General features: G+C 39.9%; 2 protein-coding genes and 1 long non-coding RNA gene across 4 annotated transcripts; all 3 read left to right on the top strand.

Moving 5' to 3' along the window:
* The first annotated feature begins 161 nt into the window (after positions 1 to 161).
* On the top strand, positions 162 to 3778 carry LOC146578634 (uncharacterized). The gene is made up of 4 exons (XR_014891549.1): positions 162 to 361; positions 760 to 852; positions 2619 to 2706; positions 2943 to 3778. It is a non-coding gene; the product is annotated as an uncharacterized LOC146578634 (long non-coding RNA).
* A 2566-nt stretch (positions 3779 to 6344) lies between these two features.
* Positions 6345 to 15634, top strand: LOC146578633 (junctional adhesion molecule-like). 2 transcript variants are annotated; one of them, XM_085268927.1, is made up of 4 exons: positions 6345 to 6440; positions 12216 to 12557; positions 13856 to 14221; positions 14460 to 15634. In XM_085268927.1, exons 1-4 carry the CDS (start codon positions 6383 to 6385, stop codon positions 14573 to 14575), a joined length of 882 nt encoding a protein of 293 aa, XP_085125053.1. In that variant the 5' UTR covers positions 6345 to 6382; the 3' UTR covers positions 14576 to 15634. The 2 variants fall into 2 exon arrangements, with proteins under 2 accessions (XP_085125053.1, XP_085125052.1); XM_085268926.1 differs by lacking the exon at positions 6345 to 6440 and adding an exon at positions 11112 to 11364.
* Positions 15635 to 18017: 2383 nt separating this feature from the next.
* Positions 18018 to 23337, top strand: LOC146578632 (low affinity immunoglobulin gamma Fc region receptor II-like). The gene is made up of 6 exons (XM_085269168.1): positions 18018 to 19345; positions 19469 to 19732; positions 19812 to 20057; positions 20144 to 20329; positions 21179 to 21271; positions 23042 to 23337. The coding sequence occupies exons 1-6, from the start codon at positions 19264 to 19266 to the stop codon at positions 23212 to 23214; spliced, it is 1044 nt and encodes a 347-aa protein (XP_085125294.1). The 5' UTR covers positions 18018 to 19263; the 3' UTR covers positions 23215 to 23337.
* The last annotated feature ends 757 nt before the right edge of the window (positions 23338 to 24094 follow it).

Here is a 24094-nt window from a genome sequence, read left to right as displayed (position 1 = left end):
TGATGAAGGCCTCTACAAGTGTGACATCAGCGGTCATGGAGAGTCTCCATCCAGCTGGATCACTGTCACAGGTGACACACTCACCTGTCTGTGTTTCTGCAGCTTTCAACATTCACAATGTGACGACAACTTAATGACTGTGTTTGCTTTATTTTAGGGGAACACACCACCACACCTCCACCTACATCCACACCTCCACCTACATCCACACCTCCTCTTGGTTCCACCTCCATCACTCTTCCACCATCACTCTCTCCTCTTGATCTCTCTGTGCTTTCATTTGTTGGATCAGTCTGTGTTGCGGTTCTACTGGTGTTACTGGTTCTGCTGGTGAGACGATGTGTTCACAGGAAACCTGAAGGTGAGACTCAGACTTCCTGATCTTTCATGTCTGAGTTTGTAGAATAAAGTTCACATTCATTATGATCATTAAACAAAACAAATAAAAAAGGTTGGGATAGGTTAATAGAAAAATCTAAATTGCACATTGGTGTGAATATGTGAGTGAGAATGGTTTCTGTTTCCGTGTGTTGGCCCTGCGCCAGACTGGCGACCTGTCAACCAGTAGTTGAATATGGACACTGAAGGATATAATCTGGTCAAAAATAACTACAAGGTTTCTCACAGTGTTCCTGGAGGCAAAGTTAATGACATTAAGAGTACGTATCTGGTGAAATACCACATTTGTGACATTGGTTTTGGGTCAAATCTCTGTTTAGATATTTAATTCATATTATTGATCAGCTTGGATCATTTCAGTAGCTCAAGAGGAAAGTGAAGAAGATGACCTCATCACTCATGTCATCATCAAGATATCAGCTCATCGAGAACAACCTGTCAAAGAAAGACAAGGTAATAGTTTTTTTCTTTATGGTGGTTTGTGGGTCATTGCCCTTTCATGTGAGGTCAACGATCTGTTTTTAATATTTTTTGGAAGTATATAAATAATCCTGTAAAGACTTTCATAAAGGAAGTATTATAAAACAAATAACGATGAGTTAAAAAACGTGTAAACAGACATTTCAAGGAGAATTTCATATAAATCTAAATCTGCAATAAACAGGGTTGCCCCGCCCCAAAAAGAGCCGGTCAGCAGCTGAAACTGGAACACACACAGAAAAATGTGAGATGTACTGGATATATCTTATTGTGTCAAAGATGAACTTGGTAGTCTCGATAGCCAGGGATGGGTCGACCAGGGTCTCCGCTCCTGGCCACGCCCCCATAGCTATACCTAACCCCTACAGCTCCTCGTGTGGGTGCCGGGCCGACAAAAGAGTCTCTTTTTTGGGCTATGCCCAGCCAGGCCACATGGACCTCTTTTCATAACAGTTGTTGAATTGCTCTTTCTCTGGTCCCTCACCCAGGACCAATTTGTTACAGCAGACCCTAACAAAGGGACAAAAAGCCCACAACAACATAGCCCCTGGGATCCCTGGGACACACCTCCACCACAAAAAGGCAACAATTCAAAGAAAATACAGTACTGATACAGTCAGGAGAGGTGGCGGGCCGGGTTGGGTATCTTGGCATCCCCTCAGCTTGCTGCCTGTACATTGGGGTTTTCTGGGGATAGCCCACTGGGTGGAGGCCTGAGCAAGACCCAGGACACGCTGAAGGGATAATATCTCTCGGCTGGCCTTGGGAACGCCTCGGTGTTCCCCGGAGGAGGAACTGGAGGAGGTGGCGAGGGAGAGGGAGTTCTGGGCTTCTCTCCTTAGGCTGCTGCCCCTGCAACCCAGCTCTAGATAAGCGTAAAGAAATGTGGCAGATCAGCAATTTTCTTTAGGGATTATTTGACTTTAACTAATGGCTCAGCCTCAAGTCCAGATGGCAGGTGTGTTGTGACACTCAGAATATTATCAGTGTTGTAACTGAGTAGTAGGAGCTCAGAGCATAGTCCCATATGTGTCTGCTGTTTGGTTTTTAGCGCATTTATTGTCACTATTAGACATATAATGAAAAAAGTTCTTGTTTAATATAATAAAAACTTTTAAACTGTTTCAACGTTCTGCAAACTGTAAAACCAACTTCCTGTTGTTGATTACAGTTCATCTATAACAGATGAACGTTCTCACCACAGTTTTTACTGGTTTGTCTAATAATAGTGTTCATGTTGTGAGAACATCTTTGCTTTGTGCTCTGTGGTGAAGAGTGTCAGTCTGCAGTGGAAAAAGATGGCAGCTTTGTGGTCGTCCACCTGCATCTTTCTCAGAAACAGCCTCCAGTTCTTTGTGGTCACTCAGTGTTTCACAGCAGAGGTGTTAAGATGAGGAAAAAAAAGTGTAAGAAGATGCTGCGGTTTATAAACCAGAACATCAGTGACATGTAGCTCCTCCTGCTCATGATACATCACATTTCTCAGGTTACTGAACCGTGTGAAGAACAGAAAGAAAGTTCTTGTAATTTCTTCACTATATTGGACGATAAACTCTGGGAAGTCACACAAACGTGTTTGTGGGACAAATTCATCTGGTTACAAATGTGACCCTTGCAATGGCCGGCACTGTCATGGACTCTCGTGATGAAACATTAGAAACAGTAAAAATGTTTTGCTTTGTGTAGCTGCACTGGTGTAGTTGTTGTAGCTTCAAAGATTTTTTGTTTTCATTTTGCAGAAATGTATTTTGTAGTTGTGATCTACTCAGCAGTGAGAAGTGAAGACATCAGTTCTGGACAAACAACCATCAGAACAAGCAGGCACAGGTACAGCTGCTCTTTATCTTTGACTTTGCATAGAGACAAGCTCGCTGCTCATCCTGTTTGCATCCATCATGCTAAGATAAGCTGATCAAACCTCATCCTGGATCAAACTCAGAGCTCTGACCCAGTTGAACTGGGACTGTGTGTGATGCAGAGAGATGGAGGTTGGAGGTCTTGACTGAACTACAAAGCTTGTAATCATGTTTCCTGTTGTTTGAACTGTGTGTGTTTGTGTTCAGACTTTAAACCAGAGCCAGACGTCGTCTACTCTTCACTGAAGTAGTCCACCAGTCCAACCACTGACGTCCAGCTGCTGGTCTCTAACTGGTCCCCCAGCACCTCAGACCAGAGTAAAAAAAATAGACAAAACACATTTTTATATGTTTTATGTCATTTTTTGTGTATTTTTTGTTGGAATATTTAATATTTTTTCAGGCTAAATGAGTAATGTGCAAAGGGCCTATACACCAGTAAAGACTAGTTAGTGAAATCATAATTCAGAATGTCTTCAGAAACAAACACAATGTGGTGATAAGTATAACAAAGAAGAGATGGTGCACAAATCTGCATCTGGTTAAAAGGAAAAAACACACAAACATGAAAGAGTTTGTCAGATTTGTGCTACATGAATTAGCTGGGAGTGGAAATATGGATATTTACAGTCTTGTGCAATAAAGAATATGTGTGTTGTATCACAAGACATAATAAGACCAATGTGTTTCACTGACTCATCTACACAGGCATTTTGTAGAGGGTATAAGCACTGTGGCAGTTGTTCGGCTGGAAACGACTCTGAGGGCCAAATTTCAACTTTGTCAAATATGAGTTTGGAGCTTAATCTCAAAATTGACAATGTTTTTTTTTTCTTCTTAATACTCTCTCATAGCAGCATGACAGTCGTACTAATCTATTAACAACCAATTTGTGCTGCTGCTATTTTCAGAAACTAATCAATGTCCATTTAGGTAAGAGGGATGAGTTTAAATCTCAGTGGGTATAACACTCCTGTGACTTTGCTGGGGGCATCTTAAGATCACCACAGATGATGTGTTTTTAACGTTCTGTGAAAAGTAAAGTCTGCAATTCTGTGAAACTCAGGGGGGTCCTGACAGTGCTCTTCTTCTGTTCTGCACAACAGATTTAACAAAAGGTAAATCTGGTGAAGAATCAGTCACATGCGAAATTATACCCAGTGGATTAAGCATAATTTATGATCCCACAAATGTGTCTTTTCATAATTATGTAATGTTTCACTTTTACCACATGGTGGCAGTGTTTTCACACTGAATTAATTAATATTTTGCCCTCCACACCACAGATTACCGTTCACATTTTACTTCAAGATGTCAGAGTTTAGTTGCTTTTTTACCTAAGAGGATTCAGAAACTATTAGTTAAATATATAAAAGTAAAATAATGCTTTTTCTGATTCCAGTGAATTGGAATAATTTATAATTAGAGGTTACAAATGATCAGATAGCCATCACCTGGAAAGTTTAGTGTTGATTTATAGATTAATGGTTTTCAAATACAAAATCCAAATCTAATTTATTTATATAGCACATTTAAAAAGTGGAAAGTTTCCCCAAAGTGCTGTACAAAAAAAAAAACAAGATATAAAACAAAAGATAAAACCATTCACATTAAAACACGCACATATAGGAAAAAAAAGCATATCAACTCACACCAGTCTAAATGCTAAATGCTGAAAAAAGTTGTGTTTTCAAAAGAGACTTAAACGGAAGAAGCGAAGATGCCTGTCTAATATTTAAAGGCAACGTATTCCAAAGTTTGGGAGCCACAATTGAAAAAGCTTTTTCTCCTCTAAGTTTCAACCAGTTTTGGGGAACCGAAAGCAGCAGGTCGGCTGATCTAAGGTCCTTCAACCCTTTAGATCAGTGTTCCAAGAATACTGTGGTTGGTCAACAACATCAAAACCAGTTTAAAACCAGACTGAAAACCCACCATTAGCATCCAAAAACATAATCAGTTGGGAAAAAAACGATTTTTTTTCCAATAGCTTTGAAAGGAATGTGAGTTTTGAGTCTAACATTTGAGCAAACCGAGACAGAGGTCAAGGTCACTTTGAAGAGTGTGCCCCTGCTGATGTGTAGGGCTTTCTACAGACTGTACAAGGTTAAAAGATTGAATAAGATTTAAAAACTCCTGAGCAAACGATCCATCAGGGGAACAGACGTGAATATTAAAATCACCAACTATTAAAATCCAATCATGAGAAGTTCAAAGCTGGAGGGGGAAACTGGTACATGGAGTTGTTTGCAGTGAACGTTATTTTAAAAACTCAGTATTCCTCCTCCTCTACCTGATATCCTTAGAGCATTAAGAAATGAGCAGTCAGAGGGCAACAGTAGCCAGCAGGCTCACCTCCACCCAACCCCATCACAAGAACCAGACAAGAGGCAACAGGATCCAGGAGATGCCCTGGGATGGAACAGACAATAACCAACTGGAGCAGCCGCTGAAGAAACACTAAGGCAAGGTTTAAACTTGACCAGCTTAAACCTTAAACCAGTACATTTACGGCGTTAATGACGGTGTGTCGGGGCAGGTGGAAGTGCTCCACGTAGCAAGTAAGAACATCAGATACCTTGTGGATACCTTGTTCTTAACTCTTTCTGATTAGAGCTTCAAAACTTATGGCAGAAAACTGAAGATCCAAAAGTTTTGGGGCATTCATCCACCAGTTGTGAGTTGATTGGGTGGCAAGAACTGTCAGAAACAAAACAAATAATAACACAATTGACAGAAGAACGGCAAGCCACACACACTGGTGCTGTCTTGATTTTTTTCTGTATTTTAATTTTTATTGCTATTTAGTTCAACAATTTCCCCGGTGATCCACCAGGGGGAGCAGCTCATCATTTCCACAGCCTTGACTAGAAATCAAATGAATGCAGCACTAATCTACACAACAACAACCATTCTGTTTCAAAACGTTTTGAACTGTGTGGTTTTATCACTTTCACGCAGCTGAGCTAAGCATCTTGTTAACAGCTAACCAGCTCTGTTTGCTCTACTGACACATGAGGTCACGTCACTGTCAGATGTTTCATGAACACAGAATAAAATCGTAGAAGGAAAGAAGCTTTGTGTGTTTGCATTCTGCTGTACAAACCAACAGCTCATGTGAAACAAAACACACATCTGTACAATAAACAAACACTCACTGCTGAACCAGTTTGACCAGGACACTGACACACAGACACACACAGACACACAGACACACCTTTTCCACCAACACACAGCTGCTGAGGATTTGATAAATAATCAGGATATTATTTAAATAATAATCAATAGTAATAATAAATAATTGGAAAATTCCATCGGCCTTTTTGTTTTACTTTATTCTGAAACTTGTTCTGAGCCACATTTCCCACATTTCCCACACGGTCATATGAGCCTTTAAAGTTTCCCAGAATGCACTGGTTTACCCTGGACTTGTTCCTGTTCCTCACAGATGGTTCAGTTTATTAAAACTTTGATAAAAATTTTGTCTCTAGATTGTGACAGTTGTAGTGGTTTGAGCTTTTCATAGAACTTCATTTTTTGTTGTTTAGTTTTTTTTAGCCATTGAAATTTCATAACTTATGAAGTTCTGAGGGAACACATCGTAAACGGTAAATGGTTCTTATACAGCACTTTGTACTCTGAGTAGAGTAATGAATGACGTCCATGACACAGACGACACCAGAAACAAGTGCGGTGGTTTTAAACAGAGTAAGTGTTTTATTTACATTTTCCATTCATGTTGTCTGAGTATGTGATCAGACCTGCTGGATTTATGATCAATGGTTTTGTTTGTTTGTTTGTTTGTTTGTTTTTGTTTACAAATGAAAAAATGCATTCACTCAAGACAGTGGATATATTTTGAACAGTCACTCTCTTGGGGTTTGTTGCATGTGAAGAATTAAGAAAAGAGCCTGTTGTTTTTGTAAATAACCGTGTTGTACAGGACATTGTACATGATGTTTAGGTACATGTGACATTTGAATTTTACTCATTAGAATAAGTTGATTTCAATTCACATACACTCCACAGACAGGATGTTTCTACACATCTACCTGTTTTACTGAGACAAGTTCACTTCCTGTTACTTTGTAAGTGTACTTGTTTGTCAAATATGTGTATGTAAAGCTGGAGAAGACAGGACTGTGGTTTCTAAAATGTTGCTATGGTCTTTTTTTTCTTTTTTTCTTTTGCAGGTGAACAATCAAACTTAAGAATATGATTTCATAGAAGAAATAGAGCTTTAAACAGAATCACCTTTTCATATTCAAAATTATCAAAGCTTTAAGGTGCATGTTTCCTTAGTGTACTTTGAGGTACCTCAAACATATTTATCCAGTGACCAAAAATGACCTTATCAGCATTTGCACTAAGTTTGTGTTGCTGTGGAGAGTGAATATAATTGGTTTTGACACAGACTATAAGTTTTTGAGCTTGAGGTTTGCAGTGTTGTAGATTGGTTTGTATTATATAGTAGTATGTGTTTATATAAAGATGAATAAAACAAAATATTAGAATATTTTAATATGGCAGCCAGACATTGTTCAACCCCAGTGTATAACACACAAATCAGTTAGTGTCAACAGAACTAAGGGTTTTTAGTAATATAGTCTTAATTCCAGTGCTTTTATTGCATCATAGTGATGCACCTCACAGTGTATGTATTTTTCTGATGTCACTGTGCATGATAGTCAAGTCTTTATTCATAAAACACATTTAAATGTAACAGACGGTGACCAAAGTGTTGCACATATTTAATGTTCCATGTTAGACCCTCTATTAAAAGGGAGTCATATTATAGTAAGATGAGCTTTTTTCCTATTTATGTGGGAAACAGCTCCAGGGATTTACTGAAACAAGTGCAAACGTCTATGTAAATACAGACAGTACAAAAGATGGACATAGCTACCATGATGCCGTCCACTGATTTCTGAATTCGGTGAAACCTCTGCATGAGTGTTTCCATCTACGCTGTCCTGGTTGCATAAAAATGATTTTTTATTTAATATGACCCAAGTTTCTTTGGATCTTGGCTGCCTTTTGTTCTTTTCTCTGGCAAAATGATCTAACACAGCTCTGAGGAAGCCAATCCATGATTGATAGAGTTTCATTTTGTGTGTGTGTGTGTGTGTGTGTGTGTGTGTGTGTGTGTGTTTTGTTTGTTTTTTTGTATCCACGTGTGCTTTTACTGCATTGACAGTGAGTTTGGGATCATTGTCTTGCTGCAAAATTGAGGCTTTACCAATAGAGGCTATTGCATGATTGAGAATGTGCCTTTCAAGTTTCATGTTAAAACACCATTCAGATTGCTCATTCTACCGTGCCTGTATACCTGCGGTTTCAGTCAATTTCAGAGTCTGTAGCAAATGAGCTGTTGCTACCCCACCTACGACGCTGTGGTGAGAAACACGGCAGGAAAGGAGAACTGAGAACACAGCCTCATCAGAAGCTTCTAAATAGCTCTGCCTTCTAGCAACAAATATTGCATCTATCTAGACAGACTTTAGCTGTTTTGCATAGCAAAGCTAGTTAAATACATAGTTAGCCCTGCTGTCATCATGGAGAGAACTAAAAAAAACTATGGTCTTCAGTGGAATAACAGATTGGATACTAAAGGTGGACAAAGCTCTCCAGAACAGCTGTGGTTTTATGGTTGCGACAGCTAATATTTTATTATGAAGCACTTATATGTAGTTACACAAACTTCTTCTTTCATCAACACTTACGGGAAAGTCAAGCTCAAACACAGATCTCTTATCTTAATCGGTGACTTATTTAAATCTGAATTTAATCTTAGTTAGATTGAAACTCTGTTTCTGTTTTCACTGAAAATACAAACAGTCTCAGACATTTAGAAGACAGCAGATTATCACAACTAGATAACAGAGGAATGTTTGCTTTACTCTGATCAGTTTCTCTGTTTGTGGGTGTTGTTGTGTTTGTGTCTGCAGGCAAGACTTAACTGTTAGGAGTAGGAAGGTTTTATTTATACCAGGTCCACAGAGGAATGAAATCATTTTTTTAGAATCTTAATAGCCATTAACACACATTTTAACTTCTTTATAAAAGAGTAATTATATAAAACATATACATAAAATATAGACTTCACCTGTATATAGTCTTTGTGCTCTGGGCCAAAGTACAGGTTATATTACACATTATTAATCTGCTGTTTACAAAAGAACTTGCCTTTTGAGATATCTTTGGTATTTATTTATTTATTTATTTTAATACGTCTCCCTGGTCATGAACATAAACATCCACCAGGAGGTGCTGCAGCACCCTCAGCGTACCTGCTTCCCACAGTCTTGAGCTAAAATGTGTCCCTATTTTATTTCCACAGACTGAATAAAAAGAAATGACCCAAAATAATTTACTGACAAGAGGAAGACCATAAAATGTTTCCCATCTGATCTTCACTCTCTGTCAGCACAGAGAAAGGAAGTTAATATTTACTCATTTCTCTTTGAAATGTTTAGATCTGTTGGACAGGCAGAAATAACCACAGGTGTGTCAGCTTTGACCTCTAAAATGATTTTACATCCAGACGAGAACAAAACAACAGAAGAAAAATAATGGAGCTCCAAGTTCAAATAGAGCTGATGAATGTGCTGAACACCAAAGAGGAAATCTGATATGATTCACACACAGACACATGATGCTACTGCTGAACCAGTCTGACCAGGATACTGACACACAGCTATTTACCATCAACACAGTGGTGCTGAGGAGCTGATCAATAATTTAATCATTTAATCACCTTGATTTATTGGTTTTACACATCTTGCATTTAAAAAGAATATTTAAGGTTTGTAAAATCTGTTTTTTAAACAGGTTGTATCATGAGTTTCACTTTAGTAAATGTATTTAGTTACTGCAACAATCAGTTTCAATTTTTCTTTTAAATGAACAGTTTATGCTGCATCTCAGTGTTATATTAAAACAATTATAATAATAATACATAGACTTTGCTAGTTTGAACTAATGATCCTAATATTCAGGATGTTTTTATTGTATTTGATTCTATTGTATTCTAACAGACGGGCAGGTGGAGCTAACCACAGCTATGTTCGCTCTAACAGGAGCTTTAGCTGCACTGAAGTGAAATCATTTCACAGTCACACAGAGCATGAGCACAAAACAAGAACAGGACAGGAAATAAAAGGTGGGCTTAGAATAAAAGCAGACAGAAACAGTAACAGATGCATCTGTTGTTTGTCGTGAGCGACACTCTGACAGGCTGTAACTTGTGCTGGACAGTCTCCTGTCCCACATGGTGATACGCTGAATTATCAGAGCACAGATCAAACATCCAGAGCACCTCTGCTTATTCCTGTTTCTACATCACAGACATGAACCTGCCCAAGTTTACTCACATTATTATACATCATACTGATCCTCACACACTGAACAGAAATCACGTTCTGTCTTCAGACTGTGACAGGTGGAGTGGGTTTCCAGCCCCACCCGTGTGTACTTCAAGGACCTGAAATATTTATAGTATTTCAGGGTTTCATTAAGTTATTTGACAGAAGGATCAGCTGACTGTGAGGGCTCAGAGTCAGCTGTGACTTTGTATTTGTTTGTCAAATATGTGAACTCACAGCTGATAGGTGGAGGAATGTGGTTGCTAAGGTGACGCTGTGGGCGCTGATGTCACAGGTCTTCGTGTTTGTCTCTGCAGGTGAGGTTTATAAACATGCCACTCCATGCCACCTCTGTAGATCTGTCCCTGAGTTTTAAATGGTTGTGCAAAAAAGTCAGAAACACTGTTTACATTTTAAGGCATATTACACAATGCAACAGCTGCATATTTTTAAAGAAATACCTTTGATTTTGCCAGCCTAAGAACATTTCATTACATCCGGCCCTTTATACAAAGCTTTTAGTTCAGTGTGTACAAGCAGCTGCAGGAAATGGATTCTGTTCTGTTCTTCACTCATCACCTACCTGACAGCTGACACCTGTTTCTCACCTGCATCATCTGTTGGACTGAACGTTGGTCTGAAAGCTTCTTGTTGGTGTTTTGATCTACAGTAAACATAAGAGACAGAGTCAGGATTTATTCCAGCCTCCCAGTCAAATGCAGCAGGTTAGAAATGTCTCAGAGCTTCTTAGGTGGTGATGCTGGGTAAGAGAAGCCTGTATCAGTAAAGCTTGTTTGTTTGTTGGTGTCTTTGTGTTTGTGAATGTAGGTGAAATTTAACTGTTAGAAAACAAACAGTGTTTGTCTGTGAAAAAGAGAATTAGCCTGATTTTCACATTGATATCTCTCAAAGAAATTATTGCATTACATTTCACCGCCTTAGTTATGACGCACTTATTCATGGTCATCATACAGCGCAGCGTACCAAACGTCACTTTAACGCGACTTCCTTAAGAGACATCGAAAGTGTGGCGTTTGAACGAGTGGCTGAAAAACAAATGTTTCAGCTTTATTTAAACCTCAAAGTTAACCTCATGTAGTCAGTTTTAACTCGGGTTCTGTTATTAACTGAAGATACCAACAGACTCAGACTTTTCGAACAAACTAAGAGTCAGATCAGCAGAAACAAAAACACGGAAATGTTTCCTGTAACTGCGTCGCTCTGCTCGACTTTGCTGTTTGTCGGTGTCTTCGTGTTTGTCTCTGCAGGTGAGGTTTATAAACCAAACGGTGTTTCCCTCTGAGATAAAGAGGAACAAACATCAGTCTGGTTTACATGTTACTTCCCAAACATTTAGTTTCTGAGTGTCTGCGTGTGTGACGGCATCACGAGGCCTGTTGGTGTTTGTGGGTTTTGACCGCTTGGTCAGCGATGCTGTTTCCAGCACAGAGACAAAGAAGTGTAGTGTGTTTGTCAGTGTGATGTGTTGTAGTTTCAGGAGTCAGTATACAGCCAGAGGCCGATCTACAGAGGTGGCATGGAGTGGCATGCTCCACCCTAAAATGATCTCTTGCCACCTCTAGTGCCACAGTAGTTTTATATAGGACATTGTTGTTTGTTAAGTTGTGGCAACAGATTATATTAGGCTGGCACATGCCTCTCTATGCCACCTCTGCAGATCTGCCCCTGAGTTTTAAATGGTTGTACAAAGAAATGTCAGAATCATTGTTTACATTGTAAGGCACATTACACAATGTTACACTTGCGATATGTGTAAAGAAATGGCTTTGATTTTACGTTTGATTTCCACGCCACCCTAAGAACATTTCACTACATCCAGCCCTGTATACAGCTACAAAGCTTTTTGTTCAGTGTATACAAACAGCTGTAGCTCCATAAAGGCAGCATGCAGAGACTCACAGTGTCTTATGATGAGAGGCTGCTTTCTCTCAGCACGTTTCACTGTATAAATGTTTATATAACACAGGTCCTGCTGTTATTTATTGTAAATGATACTACAGCAATGAGTGTGTTTGTGGTCCTTTCATTGGCTGCTGTCGAAGTGAACAGTTGTACTTTGACCTTTAACCTCTCTGCTCTGTGTTGTTTTCACTTTCAGACCAGAAAATCATCACAGCTGAGCCTGGACAGAATGTCATGCTACCATGTCGAGCTCCAAACAACAGCAGCAGCATCACCGGTGTAGAGTGGAGCAGAGCTGACCTGGGAGACGAATATGTTCTTTTGTACCGGGATGAGTTATTTGACCCAGAAAACCGGCATCCATCTTTTAAGAACCGGGTGGATCTGCAGGACAGACAGATGAAGGATGGAGACGTGTCTTTGATTCTGAAGGATGTGACGATTAATGACACTGGAATATATGAGTGTCAAGTCTCCATGAGAGGAACAAACATGAAAGCTAACCTGGTGATGGTCACACTGAGTGTTGTTCCTCCAGGTGAGTGAGTAGAGTTTTGTGTGTGTGTGATCAGAGGTAAAGCTGCTTCTTTGATGTTTGTTTCTAAAGATGTTAGCAGGAAAACAGTAAATATCTCTGAGAAAGAGAAGTAGTCCGGTTTACACATTGCTGATATCTCTCAAATAAGTCATTACATTTCGCTGCCTTAGTTATGACGCACTTATTTATGTCATACAGGCCCACCTACCAAACGTCACTCTGATGCGACTAGGACACATCGAAAGTGTGGAGTTTGAACGAGTGGCTGAAATTCAAGTCTCTCAGCTTTATTTAATCCTCAAAGTTAACACTGTGTAGTCAAGTTTTAAATCGGGTTCTGTTATTCACTTAAAATACCAAGAAACTCAGACTTTTAGAACAAACTAAGAGTCAGATCAGCAGAAACGGAGAACCCGGAAATGTCTGCTGTAACTACGTCGCTCTGCTCGACTTTGCTGTTTGTCGGTGTCTTTGTGTTTGTCTCTGCAGGTGAGGTTTATAAACCAAAGAGTGTTTACATGTTACTCCCTAAACAATTAGTTTCATATCGAATCAGTTTGTTTGTTTGTGTGAAAATGTCACGAGTTTAGGTGAAGTAGCGTGAATTTGACCGCTTGCACAGCGGTGCTGTTTCCAGCACAGAGCATGTGTGTGTCAGTGTGATGTGTTGTAGTTTCAGGAGTCAGGGACGTATCTACAGAGGTGGCATGGAGTGGCATGTGCCACACAAAAATAATTCTCTTGCCACACCTTGTGCCACCGTAGTTTTGTAAATGACAATGTTGTTTATTAAAATAAGCTAGTATCGACACTTTGAACCTGGGTGCCACATGCCACCTCTGTTGATCCACCTGAGTTTGCATTGGCATTTTAAGGCATATTACACAATGTTACACCTGCATATGTGTAAAGAAATGCCTTTGATTTTGCCAGCCCATGTGATTTTCCATGCAACCCTAAGAACATTTCACTAGATCCTCTGATGTGTTGTAGTGTCAGGAGTCAGTATACAGCTACAAAGCTTTTAGTTCAGTGTATACAAACAGCTGTAGCTCTATAAAGGTAGCATGCAGAGACTCACAGTGTCTTATGATGAGAGGCTGCTTTCTCTCACACATTATGTTCACTTATTATCAGCACGTGTATAAATGTTTTTATTACACTGATTCTTACATCCATCTTATTTATTTGCTACAAGCAGTCAGTGTGTTTTGTTCTTATTCCGATTGGCTGCCGTCGACGTGAACAGTTGTACTTTGACCTTTAACCTCCCTGTTCTGTGTCGTTTCCTCTTTCAGACCAGAAAATCATCACAGCTAAGCCTGGACAGAAGAGCGTCACTCTTCCATGTCGAGCTCCAAACAACAGCAGCAGCATCTCAGTTGTAGAGTGGAGCAGAGCTGACCTGCAAGATGAATATGTGCTTTTGTATCGGGATGACCTGTTTGATCCAACCAACCAGCATCCATCTTTTAAGAACCGGGTGGATCTGCAGGACAGACAGATGAAGGATGGAGACGTGTCTTTGATTCTGAAGGATGTGACGATTACTGATAATGGGACATATGTGTGTCAGGTCTTCATGAGAGGAACAAACATGAAGAAGAGAGCTAATCTGGGTGGTGACCCCATCAGCATCATCGACCTCAGAGTTGTTCCTCCAGGTGAGTGAGTAGAGTTGAGTGTGTGTGTGATCAGAGGTGAAGCTGCTTCCTGGTTGTTGATGTTTGTTTCTAAAGATGTTGTTGATGAGACTTTGTAGAAAGCAGCTGGTCTGAGTGATGTGATCAGAGTGCAGTAGATAATGTCTGACAGCAGTTTGAAGAGGAAATGGATTCTGTTCTGTTCTTCACTCATCACCTACCTGACAGCTGACACCTCACACCTGTTTCTCACCTGCAGGAGGACCTGTTGGACTGATCGTCGGTCTGAGTGTTTCTGCTGCTGTTGCTGTTGTGCTTGTTGCTGGTTTTCTGGTCTACAGAAAATGTAAACAACAGAACCGAGATTTTAACTAACATCCTGATGAACATCAGCAAGTTTGAAATGTCCCAGAGCTTCTTACATGGTGAAGCTGGATAAGAGAAGCCAACATTACTAAGGGAAAAACACAGGAGTACTGACTGACTGAAGAAACATAAACACCAGAGTTCAAGTGAAAAACCAGAAATTTGCTTCATTCCAAAAATTCCACAGCAGATACAACATTTAAATGAAACGTTGTATCTGCTGTCCTTTCTGCAAGTAAGAAGGAATAAAAAGATAATGAAACAATTATTAAAAATTGCGCGTTAAAATAAATAATGTTCTCCAGCACCTTTTGGGATGAAATTATGATCCAGGAAGGATCAAAGACATCAGGCTTAGAGAAGATACTGAATAATGTTGGAAGAAGTGTTGAATCCTTCATCATAACTGTATTTTTGTGTTTGTTTGTTTTGTTTTGTTTTTTTACATCTATTGGAATGTAATTACATGCAACACTGAACATTTTTTGCTTATGATGTATGGGAGAATTGTAAATTGATATGATTATTATTATTGTTATTATCGCAGCTGGATCTAGTGTAGGAGCTAGTAGCTAGTCTGGAGCTAGTCTATTGGTAAGACTACACACCTTTGGAGCAGGAGTCCCACCCTGTATCCAATAAGGGTCCTGGCTAGACCCCCCCCCCCCCCCCATGCTAAAACAATGGCACAGCTATGTCAGCAGCCAGTGCGCAGCTCGGACTATTCTATTTCTCATTGAACTTGTTTGAAGCTAAATTTCATTTCAATTGACGTCAGGAATTTACTTTGTTTATGGTTTGTTTCCCCACAGTATTGATGAGGTCAGTGCCCAGTGTGTTACAGGTTCAACCTCTGTTTGTAAAGTCAGTCTTCTGTGAGGTTTGAACCACAAACTGATCCTCATGTGCAGATCAGCTGTTACATAATTACAGACACTAACTGATCAATAATCAGTCTGATGGCAACTATAACTGAATGAATGTTCTGACAGTGTCATGAAACCAAAGATGAAATGATTTCTGTAAGTCAGATGTTTCCTCTGAAGATTTATTGAACTTTTAATCCCATGAACACTTGTGTTGTTTGTTCTGTGGTTGTTACTTCAGTGGAAATATTTCAAGAGCTAATACATTTTTTATATAAAATAGTACTTTATAGTTGTTTTGACTTTATTCATGTTTTCTGTGGCTGTGAAAGTTTTTTTGATATCTCTTTTATCTCCGTGTTGACATAATTGATGCAGATAGGAGTCGGTCCAAATAGATCACATAAAAACAAGAATATCACTCAAATAACCCTGAAGTTGTTTAATTGCATCACTCTAAGGTCCCGTCAGAAGAACAGTAAGTGTTTTAAAATGACATATTTGATCATTGTCTACAGTTCTTTGTGGCTTTACAGCTACAGCTAAATACTGCCTCCTCCACAGTACACAATATACATTTTTATACAGTGACATCATTTTGATGTCAGCACTACTGCCTCACAGCAGGAAGATCTTGAAGTTAAATCAACCACGGGGCCTGTCTGTGCGGAGGTCCATGTTCTCCCCGTGTTTGTGTGGGTTCTCTCCAGGTACTCCAGCTTCCTTCCACAGTCCAAAGACATGCAGTTAGTGGGGCCGTAGCTATGAATATGAGCGTGCTTCATTGTCTATCTCTGTATTAGCTCTGCAGTAGACAGGTGACTGTTTTCGGTGTGACAGCTCCATTTCATTTAAGTGAACATACGTTTAGTATGCAAATATTATGCAAATGATCAGTGTGATGTTCCTGCTCGATCATCACTGATGATCTGCTTGTATCCATGTTAGTATTTGAAGTCCAACATCTCCCTCTAGTGGCCAAATATAAACATGTGTGAGGATGGTGTTCATGTAAAATGTGAATCATAGTGTTCCAGTCAGTCATCAGTGTGTCTCTGCACAGCTGTAATTAAAATGTGTTCAGAGGGCCTCAGTGTCTGAATGGTTCCAGTTCAGCTCCATAACAGCAGCGTCCCTGTTTGATTCCTGTGTTTCAGCTCATATCTGCCTCTCTCACTGAGGGGGACGTCCATTACATGGACATGGATTTGTTCATCAACCAAACTACGGATCACTGAGAGCAGAGGACATTTGAATTTTTTTATTTATATTTTTTTCTGTGTGAAATGATGAATATCTTATTACATAAGTTTGAACATTTGATTATGCAATGTTTGTGGGCATCATGGACATGAAATCTCAAATTCAGATTTTGTTACAACAGTGCCTACTTACACTTTTTTAAAATATGTCCATCCTTGAGTAATTGTATGTATGTTTGTCTTAAATTACATAATTGTGAGTTGTGATTTTTTTTTTTTGTTTCAATATAAAATTGCAGTGGTACAGTGTGCCTTTACATATATGTTTAAATAGTTTTATAATTTCTATTGTTAAAAGGAAAAAAGAAAAAGCCCAATGCCCCATCATCGTTGTTGAACCAATAGAAAGCTGGTGCTCAGAGGAAGAGGGCGGGCTTTACTTGGTGTCAGTGAGAGAAATGAAAAAAAGCTCAAATGAGTGAGAAGGACGATGAAGGAAACATCTGTGCTGTGTCTGCTCTGTAAGTAGAATCTCTGTGTTTGTTTGAATTCTTGTACTTTGACTGTCTGCTCTCCTGATAACTGATGATGGAGGAGAAGACATGAAAAACAAATCAGGCTGAATTCAAGTTCAAACACCACGAGGACCAACTGCAGGTCTGAACTGACTCTTTATCTTTGCTCAGGAGTCGAGGCAACGGATATCTTGTGTATACTCGCTGTAAACATAATGATCACAGAAAAAGGTGAGCCCAAGCTGTGTAAACATGTTTGTCAGTGACAAAGTTCCTCCATATGAGTTTCAGGGTAGCGAGAACTGTTGATTAAAGACTTGACAGCACAGGTAGCAGAGAGGTGCTGAGGTTAGTGTCTGTGTGATGCAGGCAAAGAGTGGACTCATCATACAGACTGAAGACACAGCTTCATTAGATGTAAACTGGCAGGTCTCAACAAAATATAAGGCAGAGGAAGCAAACTGACTAGTGATGGTAAATTCGATTCTTTTTACTGAATCAAGTTTGAATGAGTCACCAAAGTGAATCGGGTTTTTTTGAGTCACTGACTAGAGAGTGCAAAAAATGTACATTTTCACTCAAACTTAATCTGTTTCTCTTTTCGTGTAAATTCTACTGCTAAGATGAGTGATTGAAAAAGAAAAACAACTATTTTATAGAGCAAAAAAAATTTCTAAAGGGAACATTTATTTATTTATTTTTATTTTATTAATATTTTCTTTAAATGTGTCAAATATATATTTTCTCACCTAAATGTCCACTGAGCTGTGAGCCAGGGGGCGGTAATGCTCCTTAACATTGGTTGCCAACCAAGAAGAAGAAGAAGCTGTGAGCCAGGACGAGGGGTTGTGAGTCGTGAGTGATTTGTTTGTAAAAAATTTTTTACGTGCGCTCAGAATAGTGGCACAAAAATAACGCCATAAGTGAGTAGCTCAAATGTGCTGTTAGCAGAGCGACGCTACTGTGAACTGAGGAGCTATCTTTAAGTCTTTAAGTCTGACGTCACTAGCTGTGTCTGGGCTTAAACTCCGCTGCAGGTCCATTAATCAAACGATCACTGTGGCATTACTGAGAGTTGAAAAACTGTCTAAAGTCTTTCATTTTTAAGCTACATCCTAAGGTTTTAAAAACTGAGCTTAAATAAATGATTAGCAGTAATAAAAGCCGAGGGAGGTCAACAGTCATCACTGACTGTTTTTAGGAGCTTTTTGAGATTAAATAGAAGAAAATACATAACATTAAACATGTTAACAACACAAAAGCCATATTAAACGCAGACTACTTTAGACCCGGAAGCAGAATTCGTCATGTCATCACTTAAAGACCAGATTGAGCTTCTACTCAGGGTTTTTTCTTCCAGTTCAGAGCAGAAATGTTTTTGTTAAGATACTGGATGTTGTGTTCTTCTCCACAACTTTCTAATAATGAAATTAGTTTGCTAAGAGCAACAGGGATGAGTCAGTGAGTCAGCTGGGCTTGTGAATCATGAGTCACGAGTCAGTCTAAAGTGATTCTCGAGTATTAAACAATTCGTTCATCATTCGCACATCACTAAAACTGACTGTAAAAAAACTAACAAACATGGATTAACTGACAGACAGGAGACCACACAACATGAAGCAGATAAGGATAAGGAACTGAATAAAAATGAGGGTTAGACATGAGAAATGTTTGGTTAACTGGTGATTCTAAACCGATTGTAGGTGTGAATGCTAATCTGCGATGGACGGATGACCTTTACACATGCTGTGAAAACTGGAAGGGATAGATGATTGTTAATCTTCCACCACCAGCTTTTTAGCTTTACACACTTTTTGGTGTTTTGTTGTTCAAACTTTATTGAAACATCAATTTGTCTATCTTACAACCCAGCTCTGCTACGGGAGGGGAGGTAACATATATGAGATTTGCTTGAAGGAACGCTGTGTGGCTGTAAGTGTCAAAGTGCTTGGTCAGAAGGATTGTCTGATTTTGGGGGGTCTCAGCATAATTGCATTACAAAACAAAGAACTTTCAGCCCAATGTTGTTGTGATTTGGCATTATAAACAAAATTAAATTGAACTGACTTTAAGTGAATACATGATCTGAGAAATAATCATTTATAAAGCAAAGAATGTTTAAAATACAGTCAAATCAACCTGAGTGTCATTTCTCTTTAGTTCTAATCTCACTGCTGAGCTGCACAACAAACCAAGGTCAGTAACCTTCTTCTGTCACAGTTTAAACCTGAGAAATGCTCACTGATATGACCTGATTGGGTTCATGTTTCACAATGTAAAGTTTAACAGATCATCAGTTTTTCATTGTAACCCTCACAGCTCGTCTGACTGTGAGTCCCAGCAGCTCTCAGATCTTTAAAGGAGACTTTGTGTCTCTGAGCTGTGAGGAGGACGACAGCTCTGCTGGATGGACTCTGAGGAGAAACACAAGCAAACAACAGAGGACTCAGTGTGGAAGCACATGGGGAAAACCAGCTGGTTCTTCCTGTAACATGAGCTATATCTTAACACAGGACAGTGGAGTTTACTGGTGTGAGTCCAGAGAGGGTCCCATCAGTAACATGGTTAACCTGACAGTCACTGGTAAGCTGAGTGTGTGGAGTTAGTGTTGATGAAGCTGTGTGTAAATGGATGAAATGCTGTAGTTTGTCTCTGTGTTGAGGTGGATCAGTGATCCTGCAGAGTCCTGTCCTCCCTGTGATGGAGGGAGATGACGTCACTCTGCTCTGTAAAACAAAGACCACTCCCTCCAACCTCCCAGCTGCTTTCTATAAAGATGGCTCCCTCATCAGGAAGCAGCCTACAGGTCACATGACCATCCAGCATGTTTCCAGGTCTGATGAAGGCCTCTACAAGTGTGACATCAGCGGTCATGGAGAGTCTCCATCCAGCTGGATCACTGTCACAGGTGACACACTCACCTGTCTGTGTTTCTGCAGCTTTCAACATTCACAATGTGACGACAACTTAATGACTGTGTTTGCTTTATTTTAGGGGAACACACCACCACACCTCCACCTACATCCACACCTCCTCCTGGTTCCACCTCCATCACTCTTCCACCATCACTCTCTCCTCCTGTTCTCTCTGTGCTTTCATTTGTTGGATCAGTCTGTGTTGTGGTTCTACTGGTGTTACTGGTTCTGCTGGTGAGACGATGTGTTCACAGGAAACCTGAAGGTGAGACTCAGACTTCCTGATCTTTCATGTCTGAGTTTGTTTAGTAGAATAAAGTTCACATTCATTATGATCATTAAACAAAACAAATAAAAAAGGTTGGGATAGGTTAATAGAAAAATCTAAATTGCACATTGGTGTGAATACGTGAGTGAATGTGAGTGAGAATGGTTTTCTGTTTCCGTGTGTTGGCCCTGCGCCAGACTGGCGACCTGTCCAGGGTGTACCCTGCCTGTCACCCTAAGACAGCTGGGATAGGCTCCCCCTAGACCCTGAAAAGGATAAGTGGAGGCAAATGGATGGAAATTTTAAAAAAACAAACAAAACCAAACAGTAAAACCCAAAAGTCATATGACCTCTTATGAGCAAGAGCTTTGGTGAAAGTGGGGAGGAAAATCTCCCTTTTATCAGGAAGGAACCTCCAGCAGAATCAGGCTCAGGGAGGGGCAGCCGTCTGCTGTGATTGGTTGGCATGAGGGGGGGAAGACAGGACAGAGACATCTTGTAGGAGAGAGCCAAAGATTCATAATGGCAAATGTTTAAAAGTGAAGTATAAGCACATAGTGAGTGTAAAAGTTGACTGACACAGAAACACTTAGTGCATTACGGTAATCTAGTTTTTCAGCATCACTTTGAGACAGACATGGGAGAAAGCAAGTAGTTGAATATGGACACTGAAGGATATAATCTGGTCAAAAATAACTACAAGGTTTCTCACAGTGTTCCTGGAGGCAAAGTTAATGACATTAAGAGTACGTATCTGGTGAAATACCACATTTGTGACATTGGTTTTGGGTCAAATCTCTGTTTAGATATTTAATTCATATTATTGATCAGCTTGGATCATTTCAGTAGCTCAAGAGGAAAGTGAAGAAGATGACCTCATCACTCATGTCATCATCAAGATATCAGCTCATCGAGAACAACCTGTCAAAGAAAGACAAGGTAATATTTTTTTCTTTATGGTGGGTTGTGGGTCATTGCCCTTTCATGTGAGGTCAACGATCTGTTTTTAATATTTTTTGGAAGTATATAAATAATCCTGTAAAGACTTTCATAAAGGAAGTATTATAAAACAAATAACGATGAGTTAAAAAACGTGTAAACAGACATTTCAAGGAGAATTTCATATAAATCTAAATCTGCAATAAACATGGTTGCCCCGCCCCAAAAAGAGCCGGTCAGCAGCTGAAACTGGAACACACACAGAAAGATGTGATGTGAGATGTACTGGATATATCTTATTGTGTCAAAGATGAACTTGGTAGTCTCGATAGCCAGGGATGGGTCGACCAGGGTCTCCGCTCCTGGCCACGCCCCCACAGCTATACCTAACCCCTACAGCTCCTCGTGTGGGTGCCGGGCCGACAAAAGAGTCTCTTTTTTGGGCTATGCCCAGCCAGGCCACATGAACCTCTTTTCATAAGAGTTGTTGAATTGCTCTTTCTCTGGTCCCTCACCCAGGACCAATTTGTTACAGCAGACCCTAACAAAGGGACAAAAAGCCCACAACAACATAGCCCCTGGGATCCCTGGGACACACCTCCACCACAAAAAGGCAACAATTCAAAGAAAATACAGTACTGATACAGTCAGGAGAGGTGGCGGGCCGGGTTGGGTATCTTGGCATCCCCTCAGCTTGCTGCCTGTACATTGGGGTTTTCTGGGGATAGCCCACTGGGTGGAGGCCTGAGCAAGACCCAGGACACGCTGAAGGGATAATATCTCTCGGCTGGCCTTGGGAACGCCTCGGTGTTCCCCGGAGGAGGAACTGGAGGAGGTGGCGAGGGAGAGGGAGTTCTGGGCTTCTCTCCTTAGGCTGCTGCCCCTGCAACCCAGCTCTAGATAAGCGTAAAGAAATGTGGCAGATCAGCAATTTTCTTTAGGGATTATTTGACTTTAACTAATGGCTCAGCCTCAAGTCCAGATGGCAGGTGTGTTGTGACACTCAGAATATTATCAGTGTTGTAACTGAGTAGTAGGAGCTCAGAGCATAGTCCCATATGTGTCTGCTGTTTGGTTTTTAGCGCATTTATTGTCACTATTAGACATATAATGAAAAAAGTTCTTGTTTAATATAATAAAAACTTTTAAACTGTTTCAACGTTCTGCAAACTGTAAAACCAACTTCCTGTTGTTGATTACAGTTCATCTATAACAGATGAACGTTCTCACCACAGTTTTTACTGGTTTGTCTAATAATAGTGTTCATGTTGTGAGAACATCTTTGCTTTGTGCTCTGTGGTGAAGAGTGTCAGTCTGCAGTGGAAAAAGATGGCAGCTTTGTGGTCGTCCACCTGCATCTTTCTCAGAAACAGCCTCCAGTTCTTTGTGGTCACTCAGTGTTTCACAGCAGAGGTGTTAAGATGAGGAAAAAAAAGTGTAAGAAGATGCTGCGGTTTATAAACCAGAACATCAGTGCCATGTAGCTCCTCCTGCTCATGATACATCACATTTCTCAGGTTACTGAACCGTGTGAAGAACAGAAAGAAAGTTCTTGTAATTTCTTCACTATATTGGACGATAAACTCTGGGAAGTCACACAAACGTGTTTGTGGGACAAATTCATCTGGTTACAAATGTGACCCTTGCAATGGCCGGCACTGTCATGGACTCTCGTGATGAAACATTAGAAACAGTAAAAATGTTTTGCTTTGTGTAGCTGCACTGGTGTAGTTGTTGTAGCTTCAAAGATTTTTTGTTTTCATTTTGCAGAAATGTATTTTGTAGTTGTGATCTACTCAGCAGTGAGAAGTGAAGACATCAGTTCTGGACAAACAACCATCAGAACAAGCAGGCACAGGTACAGCTGCTCTTTATCTTTGACTTTGCATAGAGACAAGCTCGCTGCTCATCCTGTTTGCATCCATCATGCTAAGATAAGCTGATCAAACCTCATCCTGGATCAAACTCAGAGCTCTGACCCAGTTGAACTGGGACTGTGTGTGATGCAGAGAGATGGAGGTTGGAGGTCTTGACTGAACTACAAAGCTTGTAATCATGTTTCCTGTTGTTTGAACTGTGTGTGTTTGTGTTCAGACTTTAAACCAGAGCCAGACGTCGTCTACTGTTCACTGAAGTAGTCCACCAGTCCAACCACTGACGTCCAGCTGCTGGTCTCTAACTGGTCCCCCAGCACCTCAGACCAGAGTAAAAAAAATACATAAAACACATTTTTATATGTTTTATGTCATTTTTTGTGTATTTTTTGTTGGAATATTTAATATTTTTTCAGGCTAAATGAGTAATGTGCAAAGGGCCTATATCCCGTGTATATTAGTTAGTGAAATCATAATTCAGAATGTCTTCAGAAACAAACACAATGTGGTGATAAGTATAACAAAGAAGAGATGGTGCACAAATCTGCATCTGGTTAAAAGGAAAAAACACACAAACATGAAAGAGTTTGCCAGATTTGTGCTAAATGAAATAGCTGGGAGTGGAAATATGGATATTTACAGTCTTGTGCAATAAAGAATATGTGTGTTGTATCACAAGACATAATAAGACCAATGTGTTTCACTGACTCATCTACACAGGCATTTTGTAGAGGGTATAAGCACTGTGGCAGTTGTTCGGCTGGAAACGACTCTGAGGGCCAAATTTCAACTTTGTCAAATATGAGTTTGGAGCTTAATCTCAAAATTGACAATGTTTTTTTTTTTTTCTTAATACTCTCTCATAGCAGCATGACAGTCGTACTAATCTATTGATTATACAAACCAATTTGTGCTGCTGCTATTTTCAGAAACTAATCAATGTCCATTT

Source organism: Mchenga conophoros, linkage group LG3, assembly GCF_057382185.1.
Source record: "Mchenga conophoros isolate Kocher_MC1m ecotype Shallow Benthic linkage group LG3, M_conophoros_male_GT1.1, whole genome shotgun sequence".
Lineage (NCBI taxonomy): Eukaryota > Metazoa > Chordata > Actinopteri > Cichliformes > Cichlidae > Mchenga > Mchenga conophoros.
Note: the sequence above shows the minus strand (reverse complement) of the source record. Positions and strands in the feature narration are given on the sequence as shown.